This window comes from Falco peregrinus, chromosome 4 (genome assembly GCF_023634155.1).
Source record: "Falco peregrinus isolate bFalPer1 chromosome 4, bFalPer1.pri, whole genome shotgun sequence".
In the NCBI taxonomy this organism is placed as follows: domain Eukaryota; kingdom Metazoa; phylum Chordata; class Aves; order Falconiformes; family Falconidae; genus Falco; species Falco peregrinus.
Window position 1 is genome coordinate 3,567,778 of NC_073724.1, and position 23,050 is coordinate 3,590,827.

Sequence of the window (23,050 nt, forward strand, 5' to 3'; positions counted from 1 at the left end):
TCTCTACCAACCGCCGCTGAGGGGGCGGGATTGTAACGCGTCGCGTTCGCAACTTCCGCCCACTAACCATGGAGACGGCAGGCACCGCGTGAGGGCAAGATGGCGGTGTTGTTGTGATGCAGGAGCGTATTATTTCACCCCCGGCTCGCACCGGGTGAAGCCTCACGATGAGCGGCTTGGCTGGCCCGGGGCTGTGTTCTATAAAGCGTTGTTGCTCGCTGTTGGCCTGATAGGTAGCTCGGCCCTGAGTGTGTGCTGTCCCGCAGGCCCAGCGCCAGCTCACTTACCGAGAAGAGGTTATTTTCAGCCCTTCACCCTAGTTGCGCAGAAAGCCAGCAGTGGTTTATCACAATGCTGGGTGCATGGGGGATTTTTCTTCCTAGCATGCACACCAAGTTACTTGAGGGTACATGTTATATACAGTAGAGTACTTGCATATTCATAGTGCGGCATTCATGCACGGGACTGATTAAAAGTTTCTTGCTTCCAATGCACATTAGTACGCATCCTCAGGCAGAACTGAAGTTTTTCACTAACTCCGCATGCTCCCCAAGTGAGTTTTTTGCTCTCTTTCAGGGGTGCTGTTTGAGTTGGAGGTCACAGATCTCCCATTGCCACAATTACCTTTGTCCTACTTCCCACTGATTTTCTGTGGATTGCAACACTTTACCAGCTTGTCTCCTCTTGCAGCCAGGACTTTCTTACCTGGAGGCTTCTTTCTGTGTAATTTAGATAACAGTGTTCATTATCTGTTACTTTTTCCCCAAGGCTGACTTCCTTAATTAGAAATCCCTTTATTCATCAGTTTTAATGACTTCAGAGGGTGGGTCAGCTTGACCTAAACTTTGTGCACATAATTGTTTAATATGTAGTTATAGACTAAATCTTGAGTTCAATAGTTCAGGAGTTTAGGCAACACTAGGTGGTCATCCACAAATGCCTAGCTCCCTGGCCATCAAAGCTTTACACTATTTATACCAGCAAACACTGACATCAGCCTTCATTGCTTTTACAGGTTACCTATGCCTCTCATTATTTAATACTTGTTTACTGTTTGTTAAGCAATTCTCTCACTGCTTATGTTAATTAAGTCTACATGTGCCGTCTCTTACTTCTCCTTGAAGGGGGGGGGGGGGGGGTGTGGGCGGTGGTGGAGGTGGTGGTCATGATCTTCTCTTGCTGGAATTTCCTTTTTCCCTAGTTGATGCTACTTGTGGTGAACTTTCAGCCACCTGGTTCATCTCGTGGTGGCACTTTCTTTGTTTAAACAACCTGCCGGTGCTCAATGAAGTGCTTAGCAGGGCATTCAAAACCACCTCTGACTTGAACCACCTGTTAACTAATAATTTGTTCTAAAGTCAAACTTCCAACAGTACATGCAATTTTATTAAACGTTCCTTTAGCCATTTGATGTCGTAAGCATGAGACTTTCTGTGTTAAACAGTTCTGCAGTTAAACATTTACACGGTTTAATGCTAAGCTGTGAACACGTTACACTGTGCAGGCTGAGAGGAGGCAGCAACTGACCCTACCAACAGCTCATGGCCTGACATGGGTAGTTTGTAGCTGGGTGTAGGGAAAAGTAAATCCTGCGAGCAGAGACGCTGTAGCTAGAGATCAGCTGCAGTTGCCAGGGGGAACTGTTGCTGGGGTGGTGGGGTAGAGAGTGGGTAGGAGAACTGGTTCTCCCATGAATGCAGGAGACACACCTCACCTGTGTGCTGCTAGCACCAGCTGGGATCTTTGAGAACAGGCACTGCTTCCTTTCACTGCTTCCTGCATTTTGTTTGGGTTTTTTTGTAAGCCCTCTCCCCTAAAGTACTGGAGTCCTTTTATCAGTTTCTTCTCTTGGAAACCAAACAGCATACACGAGGCTTGAATTGTCCAGAGAAAATGGAGCGCTAGTGAAATATTGGTAGAAAAGAATTAACCCTGTGGACAGCCCAAGGTACCTACTGTTCTTGTTTCAGATTACCAGCTTTCTGGGAAGAGTGTTGTGATAATTTGTAGCTTATGTTCTTTTTGTCTTGTGCCTGTACAGAATTTATCTTGCTCCCTGCATCAGATTCCTATGCTTTGCCTTAGGAAGAGAGTGGTGAGCCTTTGTTGTAGCTGGGGCACTTGTGCTCTTGTAATGCCTGAGTGAACCCCAAGCAGTATTGCCACTGCTGTAGAAATCACGTTTCTGATGATAACTGATTTCTTCTGTTACTCAGTTACAACTTACAGGAGTTAATCATTGAAGAGTTTGTTCAACAAAGCCAGGTAAAAGAAATGGTTGATAAAGCTTTTTAAGCCCAAAGAGGGAGAAGTGAAAGTAAAAGGTGAAAGCTTCATGTGTATAGAAATGTTCAAACTACAGAAACAGCTGCTTTCATTTGTGGGACAGGAATGAACTTGCCTGTTGAATACCTGTATTCTGGTGTCAGTTGTAGGTAGGTGTGGCTGTAAAAAGAGTCAGCGAAGAGACAAAGTTCCCTGGCTTCGGGAGAGCTCTGTATTAGTTTTATTTTTATGTACGTATAAACCCTGCCTGCAAGAAACACCTGAAACAACAAGACTCTGAATGTTTTGGCTACTTGTGAAATCAGAAAAGGTAAAAAAAACCCTCAATGTTCTTATAACAACTCTATGGTGTTACAAGTGTGTGTGTGTGTGTGGGTAAGCAATATATGAGTATGTTATGGTAAAACACTGTATTTTTCTTCCCCTTCCTAAGACAATTTTGGATGTTTAGAATGTTGGAACCTCTCTCCTTTGTAAGCATTTCTCAATGACTGAAGTATGGAGCTAGCATTTAAGTCATGGGGGTTTCATTGTGGGGAGGTAGAAAATTAACTCGTTTTCTGCTACAGAAAATGCCTCTTGAAGATTTAGTGGTAAGGTTCTGGAAAGCTAGTATCATTATGGCTAGTATGAGATTTTAGCAGTATCTGGTTAACATGGGTTTTTTAGAACTTTACACATTTGGGTTTTTTGTTTGCTTGTTAATAAAACTTGAAATCCTTGGGCATTTCCAGTGCTCATAAGTGTGTGTGTGCCTGAAATGTGTTGTTGTTTAAGTTAATTTGAAAAGGAATTAATCAGAATCCTTTTTACTAAGGAAGAAATAACTTTTGTTGGACAGGGTTAGGAAAATATTACAGTATGTGTGGCTGTTCTCAAAGTGGGTCACAGGGGAAAGTCCACCGAGCAGAGATCAATCCCACTGCCTGTATGCTAGGGGAGGACTCTGATCAGGGTTCAGACTGAATAGAGTTCAAAGGTTCAAAGACAATATAGGATGTAGGACAGGTGGTTTGGTCTCTGGGTAACAAGAAAAAGAAAGCATGTGCCTTTTGATGTTCATTCCCTATAGTGGCCGAAGCCAGTGCAGCGTTGCCCCTCCCACTATCTGAGCTGTTCAATATGTCTTGGAAGATGCATGTTAGTGCATTCCCTTGCTCTCAGAAACCCTGGCTGAGCTGCTGCCCTACTGAACCTGTGGTGGTTCTGTATGAAAACTAGAGCATCAGGAGCTGATGTGGCTACAGTGATGTTAATTCTAGTTGTATGCTGTCTGTATAAATAATTTTGTATTGATATTTCACTACAAAGCCTTAGGGCCTGATTTCTTGGTTGTGCCATTTAGGTCTAACGGACAGGAAAAGCATGTTTGTTCAGTACTTTGCAGTGTGACTCTAACGGTCAGCATTCATATGCTTTATGCCTGCAAGACCCCAGACCCACTGAAGGCTTGCCAGAGCCTGCACTTCTCAGGTTTTTCTACAGACCAACAAGCATTTTTCTGAACGCACCACTATGGGAAGATCCAAAGCTGAGATCTGTGCTGAACATGAACACTTTCAGTTAGTAGTCATAGCTCTGTATTTCAGTACGGAGTTATGGAGCATAGCTAGAAGATGTGGGGCAGCCTGCACTGTCCAGGCTTTGCTCTTTGATGCAGCCCTCGGAGGCACTGCAGAGTACAGATGGAAAAATGTTCTCTCAGAGCACCACTGCCAATTAAATATGACTATTAAATGTGGCAGATCACTCGCTAAGGGAAATTTAGCATTGATTGCAATTTCTGAAATTCTAACATCAAGCACAATATATTGTATCAATCAACTTGGAAGCGATGGACAAATGAGGAAAAAATCCAGTAAAACATGGTGTATACCACTTGCCAATGCAAGGAGAAAAGAAGGTAGATACTGGCAGTTGCTGCTAATGTGGAACAAAATTATATATTGTGTTTGTTTTACACTTGCATCTTTTCTGTCTCAGATTTAATATTTTGGTGCCCCTCTGTTGTTTTTTTTTCTTCCCCTAACAGAAAAGTCAGCATACATAAAATAATCACACTAGCTTTACAAAATAACATGCAAAAATCCTTGGGATGTAAGATTCACATCCACCACAAATACAGTCACACTAGTCAAAATTATTTGTTAGTATTAAAAGAACTGGCTAGCAAGCCTGGCTAAACCTGTGCCCTCTGTAAGTTTGGAATAGTACCTATAGCTCTTCCCTGGGGAGAAGAAAAGGACTAGGTGAAGCTCTTGAAACTCTTTTCAAGCTATTCATGAGGCAATTTCTCTGCTGCGGTACACTGTATTTTAAAAAGCAGGTCTGGGTGGAGGAAGAGTGTGGTCTATCAGTTACAGCAAGATTATTCTTTCTTTGTTGTGCATGAGAACTTCACAGTTCATTGTTATTTAACTGAGAAACAAGAAGATATGATGGGAGAACCTCCTCCTCCTTTGCATTCCTACCCTAGACTTTCATACACACGTTTTTGGAAATTCAGCTAATGCCTTTTTTGAGCTGGTGGAGAGCAAAGGCTGAAAAGTTCTTTATATCTGCAGTATTTGCAAGTGCAGGCAAGTTTCTCATCTCAGAAAGTCAAATGTTCAGTAATCAGAAAAGTATTTTAGGAAGTAGAAAAATCTGGTTTGACAAGGGACACCTTACACCCTTTTGGAAGTTGCACTTGACCATTTTTCCTTGGTATACTGTTCATGAATGAGGAAGTCTAAGGTTCCCTAGCCCTATAAGAATACTGAGGGTTAACACTTCATTAAAAATAAAGAGCAAGTATCAGTCTGCAAGGGACTACACGGTAATGAGCGAGCCTCAACCATTATGAAAGGTATAGTATTACATAATGATCTTAAGGCCAGAAGTCTGTGCCAAGACTTGCAAACAGAAAACTTGATACCAAGGCCTAGGTTCCTTAATAAGCTGTACAAAGCAAATTATATAATTAGGGCATGTCTTTTACCTGCATTTAAACAGGTTTTCTTCCCTCTTCTTATGTTGTCAGTTTGACATGAGTCTGCTATGAACCAAAGGAGACATGAAGGGACAGAAAATACCATCTCTTCTCCTCTCTTTATTTCACATAGGTACTACACTTTGGGGTAGGTTTTAGCTTTATTGTTTATGAAAAATGATAAAGATGACAATTATTACTCATTTTTCTTATAAGCATTAATTATTTAATTCAAATGCCGTTTATTAATGGTAAAGAATCAATTTGGGGTAATGTAAAACATTCCCGAAGCAATCGATGACTGTGGGGGAAGATGGCTGCATGGATGGCCGTGGCCATCGAGCTCATCGAGCCCCAAAACTGTTCCCTGCCAGTGTTTCTGCTCCGCAGCTTGGCTGGTGGGGTGCGTCGTGTGACTGCCCAGCAGGCAGTAGCTGTCAGTTCGTACTTAAAACGATGTATATTGGTTGACTTTGCACTGAGGAGACTGAGGAAAAGTCATCTGGATTGTCCTGCCGGATGAGCTGGAAAGGGCATTAAAATTTCCAAGAAGGCAGTTGCAGCCGGACACCCTCTACCAGCCTAATAGGTTGCCTGACCTTGGCCGACAAGGTCCGTACAACAATGTTAAATTAATGCAGTCAGTTTTTAAAAAGATTCATTTAATTTTATTTTTCTTTATGCCAGCAAGGCCTAAATTAAATGTTAACAGCAATCAAGTGCTACCACTTTTGTGAATTTATTTTGAGGAATCCACACCTTAATTACCTCTGGGGGCTAGGACGGAGCTCCCCGACGCTGTCTGTGGTGGTGAAGCTGTTTCAAGAAGTTCCGTCCTTCCTGTCAGTTGCACCATCACGTCCTTTTTTCCTGTGATGGTACAACTGCTTGGCACTATGTGAGGGTTGTTTGTAACATGGGTTATTGCAACGTGGCACTATGAACAGTTGAGAGAGTAGCAAGCTGCAGCTCAAAAGATTTTGATGTTGAAGGTGCTTTTAGAAACACATTTGAAGCTGAGGTGGCGGTGTGCTGATTTGAATATGTAGGTGCTTACTCAGGATGTCTGCTTAAACTGATTCTAAATTCAAAGACCAGAGCTCTGTGTTATAATATTGATTAAACTGAATGAAGACCCTTCCTCATGCTACAGAAAAGCTGTGAGAGAGCCATTGGCATGCTCAGTAGGAAAGTGCTGCCTGCCAGAGCGTTTTTTGTTGGGGATAAGGGGGGGCAGAAATATGGTTGTAAACTAGATATAACTTATTAATTTCTACTTATGGCATTTAGATTTCACAGAACAGGAAACAGTAATGGGGGTATTTTCCAAGGATTGCATCCTCCCTTGTCCTTTCCCACCTGGGGATGACAAAGTAATTTACTGGAAGAAAGGGGACAAAAATGTACACAGCTACTACTATCAGAAGGACCAGCTGGAAAGACAAGACCTGGATTACAGACACAGAACACACCTTTTTCATGAGAACATTCCTAGTGGAAACGCATCTTTGAAACTTAGTAACCTGACCTTGACTGATGAGGGCCTTTATAATTGCTATGTGGGAACACAGCAAACTAAAACAGAGGTGGAAGTCACGCTGCGTGTAAGAGGTCAGTAAGATGTCAAAATGCTTTGATCACACTGTTGGAAATGGGGTTACACCAGCAGGTTTTGTTGTGTTATTCCTCACATGGAACCAAAATCCTCCAACCCAATAGAGCACCTTTTGAGCCGGATGGCGTTAGCAAGCATTTCATTTTATCTGGTGAAATGTTGTAACATGAGCTGAAAAATTACAGTGCAGCACTTGTTCTCATAACCTACTGCACTGTGATTTCTAAGGGGTAATTAGGTAGTGTACTTGAGTATTATAACATTATTTGGCTTCTCAGAACAGTACAGACCCTGGCATTGACAGTAAGTAGTGCCATGCCTTCTTCTGAAGTCAAACACAGATTCATTTTTTTGCTATTATGTTTATTCTCCCCCTTGTTATTTCAAAAGACCAGTCACATCAAGTTAAAAAGGATTTTGAAAGTAGTAGGGTTGATCATTTATTTATTTATTTTATTTATTTATTTTAATCTACAGTTTCCTCTTATTATGCACTGGAATACCAGAAGACAGACAAAGGAAGGATGCTGAAGTGCTATGCCTTTCACACTTACCCAGCACCACATATATCTTGGGTGCAAGGCAATACATCCATCCAAGAAACAGATCAGGAGGAAACCAGGGATGGAGTTCTCTATTCACTTAGAAGTGACCAGAACATTATAAACACAGCTGATCCTTACTACTGCCGTATTCATCTCCCTCATGAAGAGTGGGCTGCTGAATGGAAGATGCAAGGTAGGGAGGAATGGAAGTCTCTTCCTTCATTGTTATTGAATGTCACAGCTGGTTTCAGAGCCAAATTAAATATGCTGTTTTTGCAGTGGGGCAGCATGGATGTGGGATGGTGCAAAATGATGCACCTTCCTCTTTGAAACTCATCTGTTACACTTAACAAGGCAGAATATGTCGAAGAAGTTGAGATAAGAGAGGGTAGCTCACGATTCTGTCAGTTAGCTTTACTGCAAACATTCCTTCCAGATCGGTTTCACATTTCAAGAGATGCCTAATAATCAGACTTCACACTGTATCAAGAAAATAATGAATTCGGACAAAATACATGGAAACCTTAGTGAACCTGCGGGTTACATGAGGGAGGTAAAAGTTTGCCTGCTGATCTCGATGTGTAAGCTCCTTACTCAGTCCATTTGCCATCTTTTGCCAGAGTTTTATCAGTACCGTTTGATGCTTTCATTGCATTTCTCTTTAAGTGCCCACATGGAGTGCTGGGGGTACGTGGGGGTGGGGAGCAGCAAGCACTGTTTGCATGGGAGCAAACAGCAGCTCATTTTGTTAGTTAAGGGAAAATAAGGCTGTGGAATTTCAACTCTACATTTTGTCCTCTTCCTGAATTTCACTGGAAATTCAGTTCAAGTAAACAGCTGGTACTTTTCACCCTCTCCTGTTTCTTAGGAACACTTTTTTTAATTGGATCAAGCGCAATTCCCTTGCGAGATGTGCATGGCTGCTTCCATTGCCCTCGTTTCCCCTGAAAGTGTACACTCTCAGTTTCTAATCCACTGCATATGCTTCAGAACAAGAGTGCAGATTTTAATTTACATACAATAGCTTACAATATGGAAGGTTTCAAGTACAGCATCATAGTAAGCAACAAGTGCAATATAAATGTGTATTTTGTTAATTTATCCTTCCGACCTACAAGAGAAAAAGGTACGTTTCATTGCACTTCTGTTTGAATTTCCCTGCATCTGTCTATCCTCTCAATGGAATATTTTGAAAATATACTGCTTTCCTTTTCTAATAGCAGTGTGGGCTACGGTTTTGTTTTGTCCTCAAGTTTTCAGCCCCACACACAGAAACCAAGCATGGTTATACAGTGTCAAACTAATGCGGTAGTTTCCTCTCCAGCAGAGTGCCAGCCACCGCAGCCTCCTCTGTTTTTCCTTCCTTTGCCGCAAATCCCTGCTGTCAAATTGATAGTTATGCTATGATATGAATTAGTCTTATGTTAGTATTTTATGCATTAGCTATTAGTTCCACTTACCTGCTCTTTCCTTCCCCTTCCTTTTTCTTAAAACTATTCATTAATTGTAATTGTTCCACACAGACAGGTACTTAAGTCCACCATAGCTGAAAGTTATTTCTACCTAAATCTTTTTATTCTTTTAATTAAATTATGTTTAACAGTTTTACCTGCACATATAAAGCAAAAGGGTATCTGATTTGTTGAATTTTCTCTCTGCTCCCACCATGTGGAATTTCATGCTACTTTACACAGTAATTTAGACTAGGCTGAATCTCTTTTATTAATGAGCCTCCCATTAGAGGAAAAGTAGGAAAACAAAAACAAAATGATTTTCATAAGTATAACTGATTCCAATTAGATGGTTTTAGTTTTTTAGTGTAAGATAGGTTTGCTTTTAAAATCTTCAGGTGCTTCTAGATGTTTGAATGTGATATCAAAATAGTGAAATATGGTTTTATATTTGTCCACAGTAGTATCAGGCTTTTTTAAAAAAATCAGAAAATATCTAAATAACCTTTACAGGATTTTCCAAGAAAATTGCAGAGGATTCTTCAATTATCTGTTTCAGACCCACTGTCTCATGTGGAAGGAAGCAGCGCTACAATTCCTTGTGAATACAGCGATAACATTGCAAACACTGAAGGTTTCAGTGTTGTCTGGACATTAAACAGAAATGCTGTGATTTCAGTCCTGGCCTCCTTCAACGGTACATCTCACTCTTACCAGCCTCGAGTCCAGATTAACCAAAATAACTTTTCACTGGTGTTGTATGATCTTACTGTAGACGACAGTGGAGAATATTTGTGTAATATTTCAACACCTCACTATATAAAACTTACTGTAAGAACTTTGGAAGTTGGTAAGTTGCTACTCTTTCCATTTTGGAGGATGGGGACCAGTGAGGGGAATACAGATTTCTGATTGAGCCTTTGGCTCTGTAAAATATTGAGAAAAATAATCTTGTGTACTTAGTGCTTGTGGCTAGAAGAGATATTTTATTACTGTTGTCCCAGGGGGAAAAAAATGTTACTTAAGATATATTTATTTAATGACTTGCAGTTTCCGTTTTTTCAGTCAGCAGCTTGTTGTGGCAAAGGTCTCAAAATTGGTGGCTACCAACTGCTCTCAGAGCTGAGCGCAAAGGGAAACTCTCAGAATTATGTCCTAAATGCTCCACTGATAGCAAATATGGTCTTTAAAGGTAGCAGGGAGATGGAGGGAAGCCCAAAGATGTGGTATAAATTTGCCTGCAGAAGAAACCTTGTTGAGGAGAACACACAGTTATTTTCAAAGCTTTAATTCTACACAGCAGGCTTTTTTTAGACCTGGGGATACATATGTTTATATCCATGCCTGCATTTTTATGAGCTGTAGTAAATTTCCAGCTGTGGAGTCTTAGTTACAGTTCAGTCAGACAAACGCACTTCCTTGCAGCTCAAATTCCAACATGATCTTCCTTATCCTGTAAACCTAATGTTGTGCTTCTGAGGTAGAAAACATTGAACACCTCCAAGGAGTTACACACTTAACTGATGCTCCTGACTTATATGCACAAGTCTGTCAGTCTCTGTACATTTACTGGAGATGGTCACGTGTAGCTGTCCAGTCCAATAATGATTTGGATCATCCTCTCCAAAATGCCTTTCTCTAGCTGCTCTCTGGTAGGTCTTACAGTTAACCATAGCTGATACAAATACCCTCTTCAGTGACTAAATTACCGTGCTACTCCCAGAATTCTCCTCCTTGTGGACCAGAAATACATTATACAGCACAGAGAAGACACTAGAGAGATTAGCATCTTTGTGGCAGCATGGGCTGAAAGCAAATAAACAGAGACAGGAGAGCATAAGGGGACGAGCTAGATTGGTGTGTTGGATAGTGGTCTATAGCACAGCAGTGCTCAGCTATCAGAAAGATTTCCAAGTGTCACTGAAAAGGAGACTTTTAAGTGAGATGAATTTACAATCATTTCAGAGGCCTTCTCCTGTGTAAAGAAAGGTTACAGCTTAAATCCTGCTCTGCCACAGGAACTGACAAGATGTAAGCATAGGTCTGCATGTGGGGACAGAGCCAAGCTAAAGGCAACTATAGAATCATTTAGGTTGGAAAAGACCTTTTAAGATCAGGGAGTCCAACTGTTAACCGAGCTTGTCAAGTCCACCACTAAACCATGACTAGATTGAATCTGTTTTGGCAGTTCTCATTTTCAAACTGTTTGCCAGAGATCCATAGAGAGTTTCCAGAGGAGTGTAGAACTTTGCAGATTCTTTGGATGAGATGCAGCAGTGGAAAGGAAGCGTGAAGTAGAAGAACCGTACTTAAAGGAGTGGGTCCTCTGGGTCCGAGTGTTCTTGCGTTGAAATTGGATGGAGTCATGAGATGCTTGGTGCTGTGCAGAAGTTTCTGCTAGACAGGCCCTTATCTCTTGTAGAATCTGTTGTTACTACCCATCTCAGGATCTGCTGCTGCTTGTGCCTGCCTGGATTGCACGGTTGCATCATGAAGTTGGAAGATGTTTTAGATTAAAGTTGCAAAGATCTCACAACAGAGATGAAGAAATCTGTGGGCCAGGCTGGAAAATGCTTCCTGAGTTGTTCTACTGGAAATCAGCAGTACTGTTGATGGCACCAAGCACTGTGCCTGGAGGCAGTGTTTACCATACTGGGCAGCTGATTGTTTTTAAATGGGACTTGTATTAAGAAGCTGTCAAATCATACTACATGAGCACACATGGAATTTTGTATCTGCACATTTAAGTAAAATAACCTGCTTTCAGCTATTCACACTTAAATCATTAAAGTATCACTTTGAAGTCATACGCTATGGGTCAAGTAACTTGAACATTGTTCAATGAATATTAGTAACATTAAAAAGGAACTGAGACATTCTTCCTAAATCATAGCTTTTAGATTATAAACAAGAGACAAAGTGCAGCTTTGATCTACTTATTGAACAACGGTGAATGTTAATTTATAATATAAAGCATTCCTGTTAAACATTTTGGAATTTGTATTTTTAAAGGAAATTCAGGTAACAGGATAGTTGCACTAGGAGTGATCCCTGCAGTGGTGCTGGTGGCAGGAGTCTGTTTCTGCATCTGGTGCAAGGTATGTACAATCGTTAGGGGATTTATTTTTAAAGGTATTAGTAAGCTTAAATCCAGACCTTGAATGTTTGACCAAAACATAGATTTGATTTTCATGGCTTAAAACATACAAAAAAAGATTGAAAATGTAGGATGGTAAGTCTCAGCATAAATAAATTGTCCCCATTCTTGCTATTTTTTTGTGCCTAGAAGGTCCTCTTTGGTACATCTATGCAACAGTAAGTATTTTGGTTGTAACAATGTTAACATTCCCTTTCATTGACCAGATGCTCTCCTGTGCTTTATAAAAAGATGAAGAAGTTGGTAACCCTCCAAAACACTTTCTGATAACTTGCTTTAAAAACAATGAAACTGGTTAATTTTCTCTCACTTGTGTGTAAGAGCAAAAGAGCCCCAAACCAAAACATGAAGTCCTTCAAACAATTCATATACCTTAGAGCCCAATTCAATTATATCCAATGTCAAAGCTCACCAAAACTTCAGTTTTTCAGTGAAAAGTTATACTGATTGCTTTGTTTAGGAGACTGTTGTAAGTATATGATCCCTGGTCTCATTTCTCTACTCTTCTGTTTACTGGAGTACAGCATCTTCAAGTGGATGCATTTTATTCTCATGCATTCATACAGTGATAGGACAAGGGGTTAATGGTTTTAAGCTGAAAGAGGATAGGTTTCGTTTAGATATTAGGAAGAAGTGCCTTACTGTGAGGGTGGTGAGGCTCTGGAACCATTTGCCCAGAGCAGCTGTGAATGCCCCATCCCTGGAAGTCTTCAAGGCCAGCCTGGTCTAGTGGAAGGTGTCCCTGCCTGTGGCAGGGGTGTGAACGAGATGGGTTTTAACATCCCTCCCAACCCAAATGATTCTATGATTTATAATGGGCAGGCTTTGTCTTACTGAGTGTATTCTGTGTCCTTCCTCTCTGTTTGTGGTGAGTATCCTTAAAAAACTTTAGCTCTTAGTCCTTAGGGTACATCTTTCTGTGTCTGACAGTACAGCCCTATCCATGGAGAGGTATACCTCCAAACTCCCTGGGCCTTAAGATTTTGTCACAGCCTGAATTTGGTAAGCTGCAGGAGCTGTTTTATGATGGTTACCATGAGTTTCAACAAGAACACACCAGAAAGACAACTCTGAAATGATTTGGTCTCAGTCTTCTTTTATTTTTCTCTCACTTAGGCATTCACTTACATGCTTCTTATTAGGTCATTTTAATGCTAACATGCTTTAGAGATGATAACATACTTTTGAGATGCAGCTGTTTAATGTGAAGAATTTAAGCAAGATTCATTTATCCTGGGACCAGTTAAGACCTTTACATATCGTAATCAGAGGAAGTGGAAGAGTTTACAGGTTAACTCTGGTCTGGTTGCATTGATGGAGGATGAGATGGGAGAAACAAGAATGTTCCTGTACTCTTATGTGGATGTTTATTTTACTTAGCTAATGTTAAAACATAAAATACAGGCTTACCTTTATAGGTGTGTCTTGTTCTGTTCCCACTACAGGATTAATTTTACGCATCAAGAGTTCTTACAAATGTTTTTGTTTTGACCAGAAACGCAGAAGAAGATGAATCATGTATCTTGACACCCTGGAAGAAAATCCTTCTCTGCACACATGGATGCTACTGAGATTGCTGCTGAAGGCAGCAAAGAGTTCCCTCACCTTCCCTATTGAGTCACACTAAGAGCCACATGAGCAACAGTAACAAGCAACTGAACTGACAGAAAAGAAAAAAAAAAAAGTCAATTGACACTTGTATTTGAGGAACTTGAGTATCCTAAACGGACAATGAAAAACCTTCCACAGAAGAAGAGGGTGTTGGGTTTTTTTCAGTATGATGGAAAGAAAGGGCTTGCTGTTTTGCACTTAATTTAGTATTTTAATTTCAAGCAAAGACAACTTCCTTGTTTAAAAGTGGAAAAGATCTGAGAGAACACCCTATTTCTGAGCCACAGGCAGTCCTGATGGGATGTGTCCCTCCACAGCATCTCCTATGTCTCTCCTGCAGCTGGCGAGCAGAAGTCCTCTGGCTGGCAGTAGTGGAAGCTTCTGAACTGACTGTTCGTATGAAAAAGTTTTTCTGCTCTCCTACAAAACTCGTACAGACTCTGACTAGCAGGACAGATGGAAGGTGGGTTATCCCAGCTTGAAGGGCTGTCCCCCTGCAGTTTAATCTGTGCTGCTTTAGCAATCTGCACATAAAATACATGAGGCTGTGAGGCATGACAGGATTTGCCCTTGGTTTTGATTTTGTCAGAGATCTGCCAATTAGGATTTGTTCCAACATAATGAAGTGGGCTGTTGGCAAGATGTAATCTTTTATTGATCCCTCAGGCTTGGCAAAGTAGAAACACTAAGAAATGAATGGAATACACTATACAGGTTCTTTGGATTTTCACTTGATGTTTATTTCTGTAAGTGCTTATTTTTTTCTACATCTGCTTTCAGTTCTGCCTGATTATATCAAGCATCTTCTCATATCTGTCAGCTTGGACTGTACTTATTCCTCTTCATGAACCTGAAATGCAATTGAGATAGCATACAACTGTTAAAAATGGAAACACTGAGGAGGTTTTAGAGTAAGTTCACAAGTAAATGACAAAAGCCTCTCTTCACTAATGCTTCTGCTCTGTGGTATTACCAGTTTGTATCTGAATTCTTACTTCAGCTAACAATACAAGGTTTCTTGTCCTCATGCTAAACTGTATCCCCCTTTGATAGCAGAAGACTTCTATACAACCCTGTTTCTATAGATGGTGGTGACTTCTGAATCACACACATTTCCCAGTTTCCAGGAACATGGGCACTAGTAGCAATAGACAAGGTATTTCTAAGGACACACAATTAAAGTAGTCTCTCCAGGGCCTTTCTCTCCCCAAAGGACACGTGTCATGACTTTTGGGACAGCACTTACTGCCTGAACACATTTCCTGGCAGCTACTGCCATTACCATCACAAGTCCCTTTTTGCAGAGACGATGCTTCTGCAGGTACCATTGAGCTCGTCTTTTGACAGTGCAATATGCTGCTGTAAGCCAGAGCTGGAACTGGTACTGGCAAACTAGTATCTGACTAATAAAAACAGCCATCCACTTTTCTATGACTTGCGTATTTGAGGCAGAAGGAGGTACTAATAAGGTACAGGGAATAAACAGCACTCAACGGTATTTTAAAAAATAAATTACTCTCATGGTTTACCTGTTTCAGTGACTGTGTGATGCCCTAGCTTTATGAACTGATAGGAGTTTGCGTTCTTTTTGTAGGACTGGAGTAATTGAAAGAAACATATGTGAAATTTTTTAGTCCTAGAAGCTACAAAACTTCTTTTGAGCTTCAGTTACAGTACTGCTTCTGTCATATGCAAATGTGTGAGAGACCAGCTCTTCATGCAGTTTTAATGTAGCTCTGCTCTAGATGGTGGAGCTATAGCCATTTATATTAGTCAAAGGTGACCTTATTAGACCAGTACAAAAGCAGAATCTGGAGTGTTTCCTCCCACAGAATGGTGGACACAGAAGGGAGGTAGGTATTGGGATCAATTTTGAGAAAACCACCAAAATTATACAGAAAGATATTTTTTTCCCCTCTTTCTTCACTCAGGAGCTATCACTCCCATAGAACTTATATGATGTTAAGCATGGCAGTTCATGTTTCACTTGCAAATGGAATAGATAACACTATAACCAGCTCCTCTTTCTGTCATTCCTACAGGTAACAACCCCAGTTTTACTTGCCCTGGTTACCACAAGGCAAGCAGAGATAAAACCAAAGGTTTGCTTTCAGTTGCAGACCAAGTTCTTGGGTACCTTTTAGTTTCATCAACATTATTCTACTACCATTCTGCTCAAGTGCAAACCACTACAAATAAATTTCTAATTACTAACAAATTCCCAGCACTGATTAGTCACTTAATATTTTCTTTTCATCCAGCTCTTCAAATCAATACAAGTTCATTGAAAGAGCAACGTTAAAATACCTGCTGATCTGCTAGTGCAGTGACCTCAGGCTGTATTACATACACAGAAATCTACACCATCAGAGGGAGAAAAAGGCAGAGGTTTTTATTACCCCTTACAAAGAAACACCCAAAATCACCAGTTCTGGAAAATTCTGGCTGCTGAGCACAGAGGTTAAGTGACAACATCAAGAAGACAGAGAATTCATTCTGCCTAAGCATCACACTGCTGTCCTAAAGGCTTACCTTAATGTTAAAATATAGGATAGACTGAAAATAAAAAATGTAGTAAACAAGAATTGGTTCTTGTCCATGCTACTTTAAGAGATGTAACAGATCTTCCTGCATACAGAGCATCCACTGCTGGGTGTTGAACAGTCACATTTACCCCATGCGGTATAACCGTACCTTTTTCATGCCAATATCTCTTGACTTGCTCCTCAGCTTATTAACTTGAGATTCAGCTATTTCAGCCCTTTCTTCAGCATCATCCAGATCATGTTGCTGTTTTCTGTACTTCGAAAGGTACAGATTGGCTTGAGCTTCCTGGTGAGAGAAAACAGTGCAGCTGATTTCCTCCTGTCCATGTGAAGCAAAGCTTTCCCTTTCAAGGGGGATGGCAAGTGCGCAGTGTGACTAGGTAACTGCTGTAGGGGAACCACTTGTCTCCTGGAGAGCTGAGATCGTTGTTTTATAGGGTTGATCTTTCCAGTGGCACTCTCCATGTTAAGCGAACTGGGAGGCTCTCGACATGCCTTCAGAGGGACTAGGAGGAAAAAAGTCTTTCCTGTTCCTTCCCTTTCCCCCATTCCCTTGCAAATTATACTGCAGTCTTAAGATAAAACTGAATACCTTCTCTGTATAATCAACATAATCGACACATATGCTCCATATTTTATATATATTATTGATAAACTTATACATACAGGGTTTATATGTATATAAATACAAATATTAATACACCCAAGAGGTGTATTTGTACTAAAAGCTTCTATGGATTAAAGATTGTGGGATTAGAACAATACGTTTCTCAAAGGTAAAAAGGCTCAAGTAATTACTTACAGCTTCCTCTGCTTGGTGCTTGTAGCTCTTCACTTTTAATTGTAGTTTGTCAATCAGATCCTGCATCCTGGCCAGGTTCTTCTTATCTTCCTCCGACTGCATCAGAACAACATTAATTGGGTTGATAGTGCAAAAAGACCTAATAGTTCAAACTAAAAATGAGCCATATTGTGATCGCCCCGTGTATAGATGAGTAAAATTTCTATAGGTTGATTGAAAGCCTGGAAGTTGAGAATTAAAAGAGACTACCCTCCCTATTTATATGTATATAAATATAGATACCTATAAACACACATATATATATATATGCACACACTTTCAGGGGTGTACAGAAACATACAGAGTTCCTCACGTAGGGGTGAGGCGCATTCTTGTCATTATTTAGTGAAACACGCATGGGCAGACCTAGAAATATGTAATTTGCATATTTTAAAGTCTGGTTTGGAGGCATTTTTGGTAAAAGGAGCCAGGTTTAAGTTGTCACACTCCACAAGCAGAAGGACCAGCTAATTCTGCCCACACACTGTATTCTAAGAAAACAACCTTCAGCCTCTGCATCCAAAAGACAAAGTAAAACAGCAGGTAGGAGGCTAAATAATCTCCTAAAGCAGATGGATGGGATTAGCTTCTTAAGAATGCTGTTGAAAGCAAAAGGATCAGTGTTCTGTGCTGAAGACCTTTTCGGAAAGGCTAAAAGCAGCCGCTGCTAGCGAACCTGCGGGAGGCTGGAGCCTGGACCTTGCTGCTCAGCAATGGGTGTCAGAGCCCTGGGACCAGCCAGCCCTCCACTGAGTGATGCGTTGGAGTCAGCTGGATCCTTCTGGCTCTTTTTAGCAACCAGCACAGCTAAGAGACAGCTGGGCTCTTTCTTCACCTGCAGTGTGAGTAGTCATCTAAGCCTGCTCCATATTAATACTGTGCTAAAACTGTCCAACTCCCAGCAACAGAGGCTTTCAAACATCAGTCACCATGACTCAGGCAAGATGATGGTAGCCCTAGGGAGATGTTCCTCATGTCCCTAAAGCTTTCTACAGTTGGAAAGCTCCGGGTAATGCCATCTTTCATCCTTCACTGAAACGCTGAGGTAACTTACGACACTGGGAGAACACATTTCTTTCCAGTGACCTGCCGGTTACTGCAGGCCTCAGCATACCTGGTAAGTCAGCTCTTTTATCCGCCTCTCAAATTTACGGGCTCCTTTTTGGGCATCTGAATTGCGACGGAGTTCAGTCTCAAGTTCATTCTCCAGCTCACGAACCTGCAAAAAAAGGAAGACCCCTTGCCATTATGCTACATATATATATAGCAGCAGATAATTCAGTTCACAGTTCAAGAAATGCTAATTTTCTCAGCACCTCCGTGGAGTCAAATTTCAGGAACAGATCAAAATACCACTTTCCATTCTGCTTTTTCATACATGTGTTTAAATTGCACCAGCAGAAACAGGTGTAGATGTATACGAAGACCAAAAATGTTTAACTGAAGCAAACATTGGAAAGGTTTTTGCTGGGCTTAGATGGCGTGGTTCTTTTTTTTTTTTTTTTTTTTTTTTTTTATCAAGGGCTTGGTCATTTCCTGTGCTACAACAGCTCATCGTAGCTGGATGATGAAGAGGAAGCATGCCTCCAGGAACTGCTCCCCTGCATTTTGTGAAAGAGGGGAAAGTGTTCCTGGTATCCCTTACTGGCCTCTATGAGCTTATCAGGCAGCCCGAGGGTACCTGCCTGGTCCCTGTTCTGTAAGCAGGAGACATTGGTCCGAAGTTGGATCCCAAACTTACCCTGGACTCCAGTTTCTGGATCTGTTTCTTGCCACCTTTCAGGGCTATTTGTTCTGCTTCATCCAGTCGCTTCTGGAGGTCTTTAATGGTTTGCTCCATGTTCTTCTTCATTCTCTCTAAGTGAGCACTAGTATCCTGCTCCTTTTTAAGCTCCTCTGCCATCATCGCTGCCTGAAAAACAGCCACGTTTTACAGCAGCTCTCTTATGCTCTTAGATTATGTCTCAGAAGAAGTGGCAGAAGATCGATCTCGGATTACCCCCTATTTGGATCATTCACTGTACCCAAAGCTCCAGAGAGTATCTTGTGTATGCAAATCTTGCCTGGACAGAGAAAACCCAAGGACAGAATAACCTTGAAGGCCTTTTTTCCCCCTCTCTGTTCTAACCTGTGATTTAAGATTTCCCCCTCTCCTCTCCTTATTTTTTTTTTTTTTAGTATCTGTGCTATAAAATTTCCTGATTTATAATGCCTTCAAGTAAGCCTGTGCCACTTACTACAAACATTTTGTGTAGAACTTATCTAAAATCTAATCTTGGTGTTTGGAGCTCTAGAAAGGTGGTAGCTTAAAACAGCTGGCACACCAATTTCCCTGCACAGCGGCAGACGAGGGCTGCCTGAGCGGTGGAACAGCAGAGCGGTTTCTGCAGCCTGTGCTGGGATGGAAAGCTCAACCTCAACATCTTACATAGTCCCTGGCCGTTCTGTAAGACAGGTAACAAGGGTGCCAGTTAGCTCATCCCTTTAATGCTTGTGCCTGCCACCAAGAGCCATTTACAGATTTTTGTACCCATCACTGAGCAGTCATCAGAAGACAGCAGGCACTGCAATCCAGGCTGGAGCGGAATCAAGGACAATCAGCATTCTCCTCTCTGGCAGCAGAAATAGTGCTGTCAGCTGCGAAGCAGTAAAGACCATGGTACAGGACTGGCTTTGTCCAGGCTCTCCAGACACACAGAACTCACAGAAACCTCCAGTTCTAGCTTTCATTGTATCTATCGGTATGATGTGGTACATCAGCTGAACTGATATATCTATATCTATATCTATAAGTCAAGATATGGATTTCTCCAGGTCTGTGGGAAATGAAACGATACTTGCCCAAATTATGTCTTCCTTAGAGGGGGGATGCACTCTGTCTCCCCTCCTGGGGTCTTAGGCCTCATGTTTTTCCAAGAGACACCTGGTTCTGGAGTACCTTGTTTGGGATTCAGTAACTGTGTTTCTCACATCAGACTCTCTGTGCACTGGGAGACCAGTTAGTGCTAGTTCAGTCTGAACTGGTTTAGCCTATCCAGGTGAATGATTTACCTGATTCAAGGGTGACGTGACCTGAGACTTTGAGGGTTAGTGGAAACTGCAGTCTTGGGGCAAAATACCCCAACAGAACAACAAAACCTAAAAATCAGGAAAAAGTCTTTCCTTGCTTTTTACCTCTAGAGCCGGTTTTATTTTGTAGTTTCTTTCATCAGTTACCTCCAGATAACTGTGGAGTGCTTTGGCTGTGTGAGCTTTGTAACAAGCACAGAAATGGTCACCTGGGAAATACTTTCTTGGCTGTCTTGAGACGTTGCGGTACTGAAAAGAAGTGAGCAAGGAACCAGCCTACTTACATCTGTGATTGCTTTCTTGGCTTTTTCCTCTGCATTCCGGCACTCCTGGATTGATTCCTCCACTTCATTCTGCATCTGGGAAATGTCACCCTCCAGCTTCTTCTTTTGATTGATCAGGCTTGTGTTCTTTTATTAAGTTTTCCCCAAAGGAACAGCGGAAAAGGAGGAAAAGTGATGATTAGAGACATGACTCCTCTAAATACCACAACAGTCCAAGGCTTACTGATTTGTGCAACTCCTGGATTACACAGAGCAGTATTTGGGAAGGGAGACCCAGGGACGTGGTAAGGGCTGGCCTTGACTAGCGTAAGTAGTTTCAGACTGAGGAAATATTAAAAATACTCTCAAAGGTGTAAATATTCAGGTTTTGAATGGTAATTTAAAATAGTAAGCAATAAGCTGAAATGGAAGAATGAATAAGGCATCAGAAAAAGACTGATCCATGATGAGTTCATCAATGAGGTGACTAAAGCAAGCCCCACGCACAGGCCCAGCCCTGCATTGCTTCTCCACAGAAACACCTCCCCATCCCAGGCGCCGCTTATCTACAGCAGGAAACCGGTTTTATAGCGTGGAGGAATTTACTCTTGTTATCTTCCATCACCGTTTTTTCGAGAAAGCGTTTAAAGCAGTTGGCTGAATCACCAGTTCCAGTTAACCTGAAGGGAGTGAGGTGGTGTATCGAGGGAGTGACTCAAGTCCCTTTCCCTCATTTCGTCACCTGAAGGAGGGCAAGGTGTATGTGGCTAACAGCAGCCATGGCCAAGCAGTGTCTGTGCTTACAGACAAGGCTCAGTCTAGCCCGGTGAGGGAGAGAGCACGGGAAAAGCCAACCTGGGTGTGGAGCAGGTTCACACGTTCAGTGGCCTCCAGCAGTTCATGCTCTGCCAGCTTCCTCGCCCGCTCGGTCTGGTCCAGCAAAGCCCTCAGCTCATCCAGCTCTGACTGGAGAAGGTTGTTTCTCCTGTCGGAGACGGCCAGCTGCTCCTTCAGGTCTTCATTCACGTGTCCAGAGTCATCCAGCTGCACCTGAAGCTCCTGTAACAAAACAGGGGTTTGGGGTTTTTACCAGTGCAGGTCCATTTCAAGCCATTTCAACGCTTACATCAGAGGACCCTGGACTGCAGGCATTGCATGGGGCCCACCTCAAGAATCTCAGTGCTTCTTTATTGGAGAAAGCCTTCCACCACACTGCAAGCTGAGTAGCTTCTGTGGTGTGTCACGCAATGGGGGAAAAATGCTGTGTTTAAAACTGCCAGAGCTCATGGTTCTGCCCGAGGCAGGGCTCGCTGCTCAGGTGTGGGAGAGGTGATGGCTGAAGAGGTGTCTTAGCAAAGCACTTTTTTTTTCTCCTTTTTTAAGCTATTACAGGTGTTGAAGCAGACAACAATGGTGAATATACACACGCTCCCTGCACTCCAGCTAGCTGACTTGCTCTCCGCTTTTACAGGACTTGCAAGCTCAGCACGAAATCACAGATCTTTGGTTCCTCCTGCTTTGTGCCCCCGCGCAAGGCTGTAGCCAGCAAGGGGTTTATGCCTGGATCTCATCCAGCTTGTATGCAAATCTTGGAAGAAATCCATATTTCAGTATCCTCTTACGCCAGACGTGCTCGCTAAGGGCTTTCCCTGCACATCCTTGGGAGCAGCTTCTCTCTTAATTACCATCCCCACCGCTGTTTTGCTCTGTGCTAATGAAACCTGGCCCGCACCTACCCTTGGGTGCTTGGGACTGGCAGTTCTCGAAGTACCTTTATCTGTGTCTGCAAGACACGTGCTGACTTTGTTGCTTCTGCAGCATGCCTGTTAGCATGGCTGAGCTGGATTTCCATCTCGTTGAGGTCCCCTTCCATCTTCTTCTTGAGCCGGATGGCCTCATTTCTGCTCCGGGCTTCAGAATCGAGGGTGGACTGCAGTGAATCTATGGCACGTTGCTGGTTTCTCCTGAGAAGGACATGAAGGGCAAATGGAGTAATTTCCCCCTCGGCACAGGAATGTAGAACCATATGCAACAGCACTTCACATTTGGGAAGTGTCTCATTTCCAGAAATAGTGTATTTCTGAATGACATACATAGCACAGGGTTCTAGTGTCTCACTGTCATCTAGCTGGCTGGTGTGCTTCACACCTTCAGCTACCTCCTGCTCCGTGATCTGTAAGCGCTTGTAGCATCCTTCTCCCAAGTTCCCTTTGGCAGTATCAAAGGAAGGAGTTCTCCCAGATCTCTTGTAAACTCAAGCAAGGACAGGCTTGAACCTAACAAGAAGCATGTCAAGCCTAGCAGTCACTTACCAAGATGTTTACGGAATCGTTTACAGGGATGTTTTACATCTCTTCCTTTTTATAAAGGCATTAGTGGAGGGGATTAATAAAGCTGAAGGTAGGCAGCTACAATCTAAGCTCATTAATTACTCTTGGTGCTCTTTATAGTAAATGGCATGTGTAAGCTACAAGTTATCGTATCAAAGTGAATGTTGAGAAACATTTCTTATGCTAATTATAATGGCAGTAATTCGGGGATAGAAATCTGTGTTACAGACATCTAAAGTCAGATAAGACCAGCCTGGTCCCTCTGTGAAAGGCAGCTTTATGTCCATTTAAAGACAGCACACAGATACAGATATGTGCTTAATTTTCAAGACTCTACAGCCGTCAAGTCCTATAATGAAAGTTTT

The 23,050-nt window shown here is 42.0% G+C and overlaps 2 protein-coding genes across 6 annotated transcripts in view; one reads left to right on the plus strand and one right to left on the minus strand.

The window, feature by feature from the left end:
* The first annotated feature begins 2,247 nt into the window (after window positions 1-2,247).
* On the plus strand, window positions 2,248-14,587 carry HHLA2 (HERV-H LTR-associating 2). 5 transcript variants are annotated; one of them, XM_027786805.2, is made up of 7 exons: window positions 2,249-2,596; window positions 5,309-5,405; window positions 6,548-6,868; window positions 7,350-7,610; window positions 9,428-9,718; window positions 11,881-11,966; window positions 13,471-14,587. In XM_027786805.2, exons 2-7 carry the CDS (start codon window positions 5,342-5,344, stop codon window positions 13,474-13,476), a joined length of 1,029 nt encoding a protein of 342 aa, XP_027642606.1. In that variant the 5' UTR covers window positions 2,249-2,596; window positions 5,309-5,341; the 3' UTR covers window positions 13,477-14,587. The 5 variants fall into 5 exon arrangements, with proteins under 5 accessions (XP_027642610.1, XP_027642606.1, XP_027642605.1 ...); XM_027786804.2 differs by having other exon boundaries at window positions 13,521-14,587; XM_027786808.2 differs by having other exon boundaries at window positions 9,428-9,565; window positions 13,521-14,587.
* Window positions 14,352-23,050, minus strand: part of MYH15 (myosin heavy chain 15) — a 69,882-nt gene continuing 61,183 nt past the window's right edge. Inside the window, exons 41-48 of the mRNA XM_055801486.1 lie at window positions 22,127-22,319; window positions 21,211-21,414; window positions 20,377-20,502; window positions 18,765-18,935; window positions 18,138-18,242; window positions 16,985-17,080; window positions 16,331-16,468; window positions 14,352-14,486 (exon numbers count right to left, since the gene is read on the minus strand). Coding sequence (XP_055657461.1) covers window positions 14,469-14,486; window positions 16,331-16,468; window positions 16,985-17,080; window positions 18,138-18,242; window positions 18,765-18,935; window positions 20,377-20,502; window positions 21,211-21,414; window positions 22,127-22,319 — 1,051 coding nt within the window. The 3' untranslated portion in view covers window positions 14,352-14,468. The remainder of the gene's footprint in view (window positions 14,487-16,330; window positions 16,469-16,984; window positions 17,081-18,137; window positions 18,243-18,764; window positions 18,936-20,376; window positions 20,503-21,210; window positions 21,415-22,126; window positions 22,320-23,050) is intronic.